Source organism: Acipenser ruthenus, chromosome 20, assembly GCF_902713425.1.
Source record: "Acipenser ruthenus chromosome 20, fAciRut3.2 maternal haplotype, whole genome shotgun sequence".
Lineage (NCBI taxonomy): Eukaryota > Metazoa > Chordata > Actinopteri > Acipenseriformes > Acipenseridae > Acipenser > Acipenser ruthenus.
The window spans coordinates 28,581,198-28,593,900 of record NC_081208.1 but is presented as its reverse complement, the minus strand read 5'-3'; the positions used below and the strand labels follow the sequence as shown (position 1 = coordinate 28,593,900).

The 12,703-nt window shown below is 39.3% G+C and overlaps 1 protein-coding gene across 8 annotated transcripts in view; it reads left to right on the top strand.

Moving 5' to 3' along the window:
• Positions 1 to 610: 610 nt before the first annotated feature.
• LOC117425741 (protein MTSS 2-like) overlaps positions 611 to 12,703 on the top strand; it is a 46,700-nt gene continuing 34,607 nt past the window's right edge. For 3 of the 8 annotated variants that reach the window (XM_034042971.3, XM_058993806.1, XM_058993807.1), the window contains exons 1-3: positions 614 to 1,192; positions 8,267 to 8,328; positions 8,615 to 8,688. In XM_034042971.3, coding sequence (XP_033898862.3) covers positions 1,124 to 1,192; positions 8,267 to 8,328; positions 8,615 to 8,688 — 205 coding nt within the window. In that variant the 5' untranslated portion in view covers positions 614 to 1,123. Of the gene's footprint in view, positions 1,193 to 8,266; positions 8,329 to 8,614; positions 8,689 to 12,703 lie in introns of all 8 variants that reach the window. The other 5 variants (XM_058993805.1, XM_058993803.1, XM_058993804.1 and 2 more) reach the window with 4 other exon arrangements.

The window sequence follows — 12,703 nt, the reverse complement described above, 5'->3', positions numbered from 1 at the left end:
TCGTTTTAGAAATTATAACATTAACGAATATGAACAGACGCGTTTATGTTAACGCCGAGTCCTCAGGTGCGCTCCTATCAACAATAAGATGCCGCACCCTACACAGGGCGAATGCAAGATTAGAAGATTTTCTCAATATGTTTTCATTCTTGCGATATATAATTCAGGAACTCAATGGCAGGCAAACAAGAACAACGTTTTAGCTAACCATGTAACCCCTGGAACACCTCTGGCACATTGGCCTGGTTTATTCGAAATCTTAGGTTAACCTATATTTTACATATTTAAGAACAATTGTTGACGCATATTTCATAAAACTACACATACTTTGTTTTAAAGGTCTAACCTCTCAATGGATGTTACCAAGTTTTCAATTCCGGTTAACACAAGCAAAATAAGCATACACACTTTTTTTCAGTCAGTGTCACATTCACACTTTCTGTGTGAGCACAGTCTTAGTTTGCCCCCCCCCCCCCCGTGTAACTGGAAAGCAGTACATCTCTGACGTCTCTCCTCTCCTAACCCCCCTCCCGTTTTTTTTATTTTTATCACCAAAGTCAATGCTGGCTGGTGTTGTCTATCTGTGACGGGGTGTCCCTCCCTCTCTGCTCCATGTGACACGAAAGCTGACCGGCCCCCCTCCAATTCCCATGGATCGGATAACACAGCCTGTTTGCTGTACTGCTCCTAGTTGTTAGCCTATAGCACCGCTACAAACTGCGGCTGCCGAGCACACCGGGGTTACTGTGACCATTTCACATTTCGATACACCGCTATAATATTATTATCCCTTTATTAGCCTCGGTTGCAGCTTCGTTTTATATCCAGAATAAGGGTGAAAAATGCCCTTAGCAGAGACGTCTGCGCTTCTTCTCGTCTCCTGTCGCGGGGAGTAAACCGGGATTTGGGAAGACTGAGAATAAATAATTCTCTTCGCCTCACCATCGTTCGCTAATCTCTCTCGGCCACGGAGTGGCGATTCATTAGAAAATAGGGACTGGTCCTGTTTCTGCTTGTGTGTTTTTTGCCCATTACATTAGCATCCTTGATGTCAGACTAGAACGTTATCTTGGCGGAAAAAAAAAGCTTTTTAATTTAATTTTTTTTCGGTGGATGTGTTAATATGGAGAATGTGGAGAAAGAGTGTGGAGCTCTGGGTGGGCTTTTTCAGGCTATCGTCAATGATATGAAGGTATGATTCATATAAATCTGAAGCATTGCCATGGTTTATTTATTTATTTATTTATTGCATGCACATACAATTGATGGTGTTTTGCTCGAGTCATTTAATAATCATTTGAGACGAGCTGACTGTATATTAATGTTTGCAATGCAGCATTGGGGCATCACTGCATTATTCTGTTGTTATTTTGACATCCAGCTATTTTAAAAGGTATGGTAACGGGGTTTGCAGTTATTTGCTGTATTTCTGATTTAAATAAATTATTCAAATCTATAGTACCGTAGTATTATCAAAATAAAACAAAACAAATCAGGGATGGTGCATTCTATTAACGTTGAAGCAAGTAAACAGCATATATGTTGAATGTTGAAGGATGCATAGCGGTTTATGTTCTCCTGTAAATATAGCCTATTGTATTTTTTTTTTTTAAACCCGTGAAAGCAAGATGGGCTAAATAAAACGACGCAAACCCCACCGGTATTTGGTTTGGTCGGTATGTCTGCCTGCCTGCCGGTCTGTCTGTCTGTCTCCTACACATAGTGACAGAGTTGGGGTCAAAGTCGTCAGGTGACACGCATGCAAAATGAATAGATAAAAAAAAAACTGTTTGCAAACCACGAAAGTGCTAATGTAGATAGAGCCATTGGATTGGGTTAGAGCAATCCACGGTGTATAAACCCATACAATTAGCATCGTAGCCGCACGGCTGCCGCCTCTTGTTACGGCTACTGTATCGTTAGTTGTAGCAGCAGGAGAAAGGTGGCACTGGTAACAGTACCAGGAACTGTTAACAGTAATGCTATTAACAAATCCATGACAATGTTGGCTTTAAGGGATATTTTCAACAATATGTTTAAAAAAGAAAACGTTTTTCACCTCTTTTTTAAGGCGCAATTTTACAGATCAAGATATCCCAGTTGCCCTTGTTTTCTACAAATCATACGGTTGAGGGATGCAATACCGATAATAATGGGTAGGGCTTTATAGCAATGTATTTTGGGAATAGGTATTTCGGGATAAATTCATCTTATTTATAGTTATTACTAGTTTTTTTTTTTTTTTTGGTGTATATACCTCGTCCCGTCCCCCCCAGTTTTGCCCACGGTGTCTCGTTCATATTTCAACAATTTACCTCCCCGGAATAATGCTGCCCCCTGACATTAAATTACTGACCGAAGAAATATAGGTCACATAGTAACCACGGCAACAGCTATGAGCTTTTAAGGACCGCATCATTAAGTAAACATACAGCCTTTTCCGTGGTGGATACTGTAAAATGTACCGAGCTGTCATCGGTCTATCGGTTTATCTGTGTGGCAGTTTCAGCCTTTTCCCACATATTTGATCGTTCTGTGTTTTTTCTTCTGCAGAATGACTTAATGTCATCTACTTTGCTGGGCATGACCCCGATGTATTTTCCAGTAATATGCTGTAATTATGATTGTTACAATAGTGTGTGATGGTGGTCCACTATGAAAGGCGCAATATAAAATAGATTGATTGATTGATTGATAATGAGTACTGAAATACAAATATCAAGAAGCGTTTTTTTTAACCTACTGTGTTGTCACAATGGGTAACATATACATTGGTTGGTTGATGCACACAGGGCATCAACCACAGTGTATAGGACAGAACTGGGTATGGGGGGCTGTATCTCTGCTTCTTCAAAACCCATCCTACCGTCTGTCTCCAGTGCTGTCAGTGCCCCTTTTCACTGGCTCTGTGCCTCTGGATAGACACACACACACACACACACACACACACACACACAGACACACACAGACACTCACAGACAGGCTTCAGTTCCATGCAGTAACCCCAACATGTCCCCATTGCTAGTGTGTTGTGTCTGTATGTGCGTGTTTGTGTGGAATGCACTGTAGCTGTAATGTAAAGCCTCTAGGCACTGGGCAGAGTCGGACTTGTTATTATGATGAGCAAGTAAATGTTGTTATTTTAGATCAGTTGGATGTTAATTGAAATGGAAGATTAGGGGCACAGCAGGGATTCAGATTCAGGTTTCCTTAAACACTGGACCTGTGTGGTCCAGTGGTTAAAGAAAAGGGCTTGTAACCAGGAGGTCCTTGATTCACATCCCACCTCAGCCACTGACTCATTGTGTGACCCTGAGCAAGTCACTTAACCTCCTTGTGCTCTGTCTTTCAGATGAGACGTAATTGTAAGTGTCTCTGCAGCTGATGCATAGTTCACACACCATAGTCTCTGTAAGTCGCCTTGGATAAAGGCGTCTGCTAAATAAACAAATAACTTTATTTTAAGGTGCTGCTAGTGCTGTAACTGGGTGTGTTTGCAACATTGAAACCCAGTTAAAATGTTTGCTGTTAGCTGATGTACAGGTTTTATTGGTGGTTTAATATTTATAATAATACAAGTATGAACTATCGTAAAGGGAATAGATGTGATGCTTTATTCTTTTTATTAGGCGGTACAGCGGATTCATGCACTTTCTTCTTTGAAATCCTGCGTTTTGACACAAGTGCACATCACAAAACCACTGCACAAAGGGATTTTATTCTGGGCATTTTTATTCAGGGAGGCTAAAATAATAGCAATTCAATAGTGTGGCAGATGGGAGGGGGACATTTATTTAGTCTTATCTTTCTTTCTTTCACTTGGAAGATGTTTTGCAGTGGCTAGAGTAGTAGCGACAATTGGGAACTCTGCAATATCAATGCGTTCACCCCCTTTTTAAATACCTTCTTGCCGGATTCACTGAAGTGCAGAAGGTAGTGAAGTTTGAGTTGCGCAGTGGCAACTGTTTTGCATTATTCATCCTTCATGGCTCCAGGCTCCTGTTAAATTCTAAACTAAGGGCTTATTCCGCTTCTTCATCCTATTACATAAGAATATTAAAAAAAAAAAATCTTGGGGTGGTTTCACAACAGGGTTTCTTCAAGGAAGATTTATTTAGCTGTGTACAAAAAAAACAGTTAGTCACAAGAGCCGTAGGAAACCGCAGTCATGAAAAAGCACAATGAGTAACTTGTCTTTTACATAACACAGAAGAAGAAACTTGGTTTTGTCACAAAGTGTTATTATAAAATTAAAAAGTAATTCAAAATTTTCATTTCTGTGTGGCATCGGTCTCTCTGCCACTTTATTCTGTCTTGTCTTTTTTCTGTTCCTCCTGCTTCCTCCCCATGTGGCAATTTTAAACACCAGCACAAGACTGTTGTAAATACAGCACTGTGCTAAAATGGGGGAGCAATTTAATTATATCATAAAAGACTGCAGCTTTATTTTTCAGTGTTGGCTGTTATGTTATGCAATTACAAGGATTTTTCAGGGAACATTTCAAGTGCTTTGGCAACTGACCTTTAATAAGGAATGCTTTTTGATTATGTCGATCATCTCAAGTGTAGTTATTACAGAACAGAAAAGATACAGAGAGAAACCTGAATAATAATCAAGAGCCATGGATGAAAGCAGTACCCTGGGATCACCATGCATATCCATTGACAACTCCGCTTGTGCACTAAAGAAAATAGATAATAGGGGATAATGATGAAATAAACATTGATAGACTATTTTAGGATAGGGAAATTGGCCTACTGAACAATGTTGGCAATCTGTGTAGGAATCAGATCAACTTTGGGATACCCACAGAGGTCAAACATAAGCAAAACCTGCTTTTCTGTTTGTATCTCAATGGTTAAGTAACTTGGTACCATGGTGGGAATTGTTACAATGACAAACATCAGCTGATGAAAAAAATGCCTTTCTTTGTAAGGATCCAGCTAATGTAATGTGGAGTACTTCTGATAGAAAGCCTTGAACTGCAGAGCCATGATAGGAACAGCTGGAAAACTGAAGGTTTGTTTTAAGTAAACTTACAAAATGTCATTCTATCTAAGTACTAAAAAAGTAATGTTCTGTTTTACTGTGAGCTGGACACATCTGAGCTTTATTTGGCAAACCAGAGAGGAAAAGCTCAGCTGTGCCCAATCAGGCTCAATCTTTTATGCAAAGGCAGCCTGATTTCCATCCCTGCAGCATGCTGTGTAATATCAATTAAACCAGCGGGTCTCTGTGGCAGATGTTTTGAAAGATGAGGTCGAACGGCAAATTCTTTCAAATGTACTGTATCGGTGTATTCAAATTTTGGTTGTTTATTTAAAAGCATTTACCTGACTGAACGCACATTTGTGGGAATAAATAAGTACCGTTAGTGTGAAGAACACAATTGAAGGTTGTCCTGAAAAAAACTTGATAGCCCACAATTTAATTATCTTTACATCACCCATTCGTTCTTCAGACAGACATGATCAGGCGAATCTGAAATTGTAGGATAGCGAGGATGGGGATGGAAGTAAGACTCCTATTGCATAACATTTTCACCCATTGCAGATTTTAATATGTGCTTGATTAGCTCTGAGATATAAGTAACATGCCCAGATGTGTCTTATTAAACTCATACTAAAACTAGCAATGGATCAAAGTGCTATGCAATGGGAGTCTTATTTCCTTCCCTGCAAACGATTCACTACTGCTGCAATGTCAAGCACTTGAAACTTAGGCTTCGAAACGTTCTTCAATTTACGTCTTTATCTTATCAACCTCTTATACACGAGACCGCCTAGAGGAAGTCGTCTGATATCAGCATTGTGTCAGTATAGGGACGTGGGGCAGTGAGTATTACAGCGCTGTCAGGACACAGAGTTCTAAGTGAAGAATGTATAATGACAGCACTGCTGTGTATTACTGTGAAAAAGAAGTGGGGCTGCCAAATGTGAGTGAATACCAGGCTCAGTTCCAGTGGCTTACCAGGGAAATGAGTTGAATTGTGTACACTGCCTCCTGTGCAACATTTACTTGAACAGGACTAGTCTTGAGAGAAGGTAAAGTGCTGTGTTAGTGTGCATGCTACAGAGGACTCTGTGCAAAGGACAGGGGTCTAAAAGATGGGGATTGACGGATGCAAATTAAATATTTACTGTACGGTGGACGTTATTTTACCTTTAATGGAACACATTTTTCCATGTGTATCAACATTTTTCCATGTGTATTCTATTTTGTGGAACTTCAAGTTTAGCTTGAGAGATGATAAATATGCAGAGGTGACATGTTTAAAGATGGTGCTCATATAAAAAAAAATGGATGCAAAGTAGGAAACATTCTGTTCAAATGGGCCCATACGCATGAGAAAATGTGTCAATAGACAAGTTCAATTCTGCAATATGACCTATGCTAGTTATATTAAAGGTGAACCAACTTCCATAGTAAATATTACGTTTTTATCAGGTCTCTCCCTTGTAGCCAAAATCCTAAACTAATCAATTTGCAATCTAGGCTTCATTTACTCTGCAGTGAACCACCCTTGACGTCATCGTCATAACAATGCATTGACAAGCACCTTGCAGGAAGAATGACAGTAAAGCAGCAATAAAAAACAAAACCCAACAAAGAATAGTATGTATGTTCTGTTCTCCATTCAATCAGACATAATTTATAAAGCGTTTGCCCCCACCCTGTCTCTTGTAGTATAAAGTATCTTCTGACTCACACGATGACAAACAAGAGCTCTTCCCAGACGCTACAGAATAAAATAAAACTGCGACACAGAGCCTTTCAGCTTTAACCAGCTTTCCTTCTGTTTGCAATTACTGCACCTCCATTAACTTGCTTTGTAAAGTTGCTTTAGGGGATGCACACTCTAGAAGTAAAAGACTAAAACAAAAAAAAAAAAGTGTTTAAAATTGCAATCGGTGTCCTGATCAATTTAAATGAAATCCATCACCCCAGTAATTACCTGCACAAAGTGTCATGGAAAACTATGATAGCTGTAGCCGTTATAACCCTTGAAATACGATGGATAGTCTTTTGGGTTACCATCACTTCTGTATTCCCCAAAGCTTTTGCAGATCCAACAAACTGTATTTTGTGATTCACCTTGTCTTTGTAGTTATAAAGATGTAAGTGGCACATTAGTAGAGGTGCTGTAGATTAACCAGGTACAGGCAAGTGGTATTCTATGGAGAAAGCCACTTCTTTTTTGATTGGGGGAGATTAAATAACACAAATTCCAGGATTTCCGTCCATTTTATCTGGACAGCCAGTTTATCTCAAGTCAGAAAAAATTGCAACTTTAGTATTAAACATAACCTAGTGATTTCATGATTAATTAATACTGGCGTCCCATTCATAACGCATCCTACTCATATTCATCGACGATATTACAGTATATCACAAACAAGCCTTTATATTCTGGTCAAATGTATTCACCCGTGGTTAAAAAGTAATAGATGTGCAAAAGACTGGTAGTATGGAGAATGACCTTAACTTCAATGTTACAGACTGCTGTTATATTATACTATGCTATACATTTTCCCTGTGCTTATACATTGCATTTTCTATGTATATAATTCTTAACCATATTTATACAGTCTGGGTTTTACTACACATCCATGTGCATTATCATTCCTTTATTCTTTATAAAAATAAGAATCTGTGACAGGTAATGCAGACTATTGGACCTGTGCAACTCCAAGATAAATTGCTCAAACATTCAAAATTCCTACAGTTTGTAATAGCTAAGCACTCCACAATGAGAACAGGTGCATTACTCCACTCTCTTCAGACTGGAGACCCCAGTCGATAAGCCCAGTACAGAGTTTTAGCTTTGATAAGAAACACTGAAATAGCACAGATGTTTGTTGAGAGTAGCTGCTTGATAATGGGAGTGGATTGCTTTGAATTGATCGAGTCTATCGACTGGAGTGTGTTCCATTACTTGAGAACTAGGGCTTGAGGTTGGGTGGATATTAAAACTGGGATATGGTCAGCCTATCCATAAATAATTATTTAATGGAACTAATTATTAATAATTATTTAAAGATATGAATTATAGATATAGTTATATGTATTACACAATATTCTGTTCTATCAATGTAATTACAAAACACAGTACCAGTACGTTAATTGGAAAGAATTCCTAATTAATGATACTTAATAATAACCATACACTGAAAAAGGGGAGATTATCTTTCTGCTAACTAAACCTAACAAGGCTATACCGTATAACTCTAGGAAAAACTAACTGCCTTCTTTTTCCCATTACAGAGCTCCTACCCAATCTGGGAAGACTTCAATGCCAAGGCCACCAAACTGCATTCTCAGCTGAGGTGAGTACAGTATATCTCTCCTTCTCTCCATGCCTCCACACTACAGTACACTCAGACACCCACTAGTTGTATGTCCAGGGTGGTGGACTGGCTGTGTCAAAGCTTTGTTTTTAGGCTCCTGTGTGTTCAGTTCCTCACCCCTGCTCTGTGGATAGAGATCTTCAGCCTCCAGTACTGTCGGGCCCTTACCTTGCACAGGTAATCCCTGTGCTGGAGCTGCCCTGTGAACAGAGAGGCAGGCAAATAGATGGGCAGGGATGACTAACGCTGACTCTCTCTGTCACAGGACCACAGTGCTGGCTGCTGTGGCTTTCCTGGATGCCTTTCAGAAAGTGGCGGACATGGCGACCAACACCAGAGGTAAGGAGACATGTCTCGTCCACATTCGATAGGAAACACTCTGCATTTAGGAAGCTGGGTGTCGTCGAGGGGCTGGGAGGAAGCTTGCGTGCTGAGAGATATTTCCTTGTGCTTAGTTAAGTTTTTTTGTGGAAAATCTGCACTGTTGTGTTGTGGATCTGTGGTTTGAACAGTGGTAGTTTGTGATTCATCATGAGAGGTTGAATTCTCGTGTTGAAGGTGCTAGATCGGACATCTCGTTTTATAAAGATAATGTTGAATGTTTGCACAAATTTAAATAAATACAAACACAGTTCATAAAAATGAATGCATTGCGCAGTGTCTAATTAAACATCTTGTACAGCCTGTTGGCCCTTTAACTCACACTGCAGGTTTGGAGATTGTCTCTGATTTCATGCAGTGCTAAACTCCATAAGGAAACAAAGACATTCCAGTTACATAACAACGGCAAAGCATTTCATTACAACAGGGGTTTTCAATCAGGGGTATGTGTACCCCTGGGGGTACTTCTAAGGGTCATAGGGGGTAAGCAGGACGACTCAGAAATGCACAAATAAAAATGAAATGATTTATTTCAACAGTATTATACAGTATCTCTAAACCACTGTGCATAAATATTACAGTTTTGTTTACAGCTCAATGCGAACTGCAGTTAAAATAATTAAAAAAAACACTGACTATCACGTCTGTACTTACGCATGCGTGATTTCGATTGCGTGGACAGGATTTCCATTAGGGTGTGAGAAGCAGGCGAATGGTGATTTATTCCTATGTAGAGCACTCTGTGCTGCTCATGAACTTTGCTGTTTTCAACTTGTTGTATAATTGAATACTAATTATGATTAATATTATTTAGTCATTTAGCAGACGCTTTTATCCAAAGCGACTTACAGAGACTTGGGGGTGAACCTCCTGGTAATAAGCCCCTTTCTTTAACCACTGGACCACCAAGCCTCCTAATCAGGGAAGCGCAATCTGTCTGCATTATTTATAAGTACAGTATAAATGCTCCAGTAAATATAATTATTAATCATAATACTCATACTTGGCGGTTTTTGTTTTATTTATTAGGCGCGGCTGCATTTTAGTAACGGCAGAAGCGTCTGGTTGAATTTGTTTTCAGTGTTTGATGAAATGGATACACTGCTTACTGGCAAAACAAAGGAAGAAAACACAAGGGTCTACAGGAAATGCAAAGCGACAGAAAGTTATACCGAATCCCTGTGGATAATTTTTATGTTGGCTTTAATACAAATGTTTATCATTGTTAGTAGTTATTATAGTTTTATCTTGAGGTAAACATTTTAAATGGCATACATAATTATGTGGAGATGGGAAGTAAACGTTAACGTAACAAACGTTTACAATGCACACTATTTTGTATTATTTATACTAACTTTGCTGAATAGAAAGCGAATACGACTGTTTCCAAAGAGATTACTAAATACTTGTCTTTTATTTCTGCGCATCCAAATACTTGTAATTAAAAGTTTTAAGAATTAAGCCTACTGTTTGTTATTCTGTCCTAAACCAGCAGTTTGTCACCCAAACTGTTATGACACGCATTATTTATTAAAAAAACGGGGAAGGAAAGAAATGTGTTAATCAGTATTTATTACAGCTGTTGTGCCATTCAGTAGAGCTGAAGGGATACTTGAGCTGAAACCTCCAGACAGAAGGGGTACAGCTTCAAAAAAAGGTTGAAAACCCCTGCACTACAGCATTGCATAATGCTTAGCAATTCCCCAGAATACAGTAAGTACTGGAATGAACAACCAGTCAACGTTCCATATTTTCCTTATTTTGGAAATTTTACTTGGTATCCCTAAATGAACTATTGCAAGCTCTAACCACATGGCTAAGCATGCCTATTAAATGTGAAAGTTTAATATTGGTTTATTTTCGGCGGCTGCTTGTTTTTAATAAAAGGAGTCAATCTCTTTCATTATTGCCATGCCCTCTGGTAGTTAAGCTTCCTGTGAGGACCGGGGCTATTGTTACTGAGTCCAGCCACATCCCTGAGCCTGAGGCTGAGCTTCTGTGTTCAAATATAGGCCCTTTATATTATACCACTTTAACCTCTAGAATTGCCTTTTGTAATGTATCATGTGACCCCCCCGGCACCATCTGTTTCCTATACTAGTGTAAACTGGTCCCTGTACACAGGTTAGACAGGTTTATGTCATTTTATTACATTTTTCTTATCCTGCATGTGTCTTGGTGCCCTCCACATCTGTTGCTAATACTGTACCAATTTCGATGAAAGGTGTAGTAAAGTCCTAAAGTGCTGTAGGACCACAAAACGTCCTATTTTTATTCATGTGTTTTATTAGAAACAGATGCGGGTATATTCTAGTGTGACTCCCACAGTCTGGTTTAAGATTGTTATTGGGACTCTCAGCATAGCACCAGAGATCTGGAGGCTGGAACAAAACTGACTGTATCGAGGAGGCGCAGATGTGTGATGTCTTCTCTTGGGCATCATTTGTACTCCTGTCATTCCTTCACAGGAAACAAACTTTTCAATGTGGTTTTGTTGTTTCATCTTCCCTGTGTACTTGTTTGGACACTCCCTTTTGTGTGCCTGGGAACCTGCACAATATATATATGTTTTAGAAACATTTGCACATTTGTGTTGAACCTAACCGAATCCTTTGACGATCATTTATCCAGCTAACAAATGGTAAGAAAGGACAAAATTAAATGTATTGAAAGAATACATATAATAGATAAAAAAACATATCATAGATAAAACATAGTCAAGCATATCTTTAAAACCATATCACCATCTTGACCAATTTCTGTTATGAAACGTGTGGTTAATGTCTAAATTTATCCCCCAAACTCTGGTGAGATAATCCAGAAGCAAGCCTTTTCAATTCATTACCATAGATATGATATACTGGAAGCATCAATTCAAAATGTTTAGCAATAAAACAGGAGCTAATGGTATATGAAAACAGAGGGATAGTTCATAGAGCAGGAAGCTGGTATCAAATTCATTCTAAAGAACAGTTCTGTCTGTATGCATCTTATTTACATCTTATAGTGTCATGTGCTTAGATCCTCAAGGCTTTTAAAGACCCTGCAATACCACACATTCCTGATCTCTCAACCTGTCAGTGTCTATCTCAATGAGGACTTGGAATGTACCATCTCTACTAAGTGGGGGTGTCAGTGTTTTAATTTGTTTTAATTTATAGCAGGTATGTTAAGCAAGGGCTATCTATTTCTATTACTGTATGAACTACTGCTTGTAGTCCGTCTACACAAGACCCAATTCAAACCCTTGTAATGGATCGAGCAACACACATATACAATGTTTGGAAACACTTGCAGTAATATGGTCAATGAAGGTAGGACAGTCTGCAAGGTGCATCAATTGTTCTGATGGGATATCTGATCACTGCTCAATTATTCTCTAATTCCTTGGAAAGGGAAGAGTACCCTATCAAAGTCTGTATGATCTAGCTTATAGAATACATCATTCCATCAGTAATGTGATCGAGAGCCAGTATGCTACATATCACAGAACGTTTTTGTCTCATCCTTGTTGTTCACAAATATACTAACGCACTGAGAAGAAGAAACACAGGTGAGTAAGGAAAACTCCTCTACAGTACGTACTGTATCTCCAAGCGTGCCAGCAGTTTGTGTGAATTACAGTATTGGAGGTTTATGTAGGGCTGCAGCAGATGCTGGCAGTGATTACTGCAGATTTGCAGGGCAGGGCAGCAAAGGTCACAGCGTGAAATGTAGGTCAGGGCTCTCCATGGCACATACGCATACCTGGCACGTGATTTTCAGGAATTCCTTTCAATATTGGACACTCTCAATATTGCTTTTTAATGTCTTCAGAATCTTCACACGAGAGACAGACAAGCACCCGCGCACACACACACACACACTGACATACACACACCAGAGAGGAGAGAGATAATGACAGCGAATGAGGGAGTGAGAGAAACAAATAAACACACAGATGGTGGGTGTGGGGGGTCTCTGTGCAGAAACA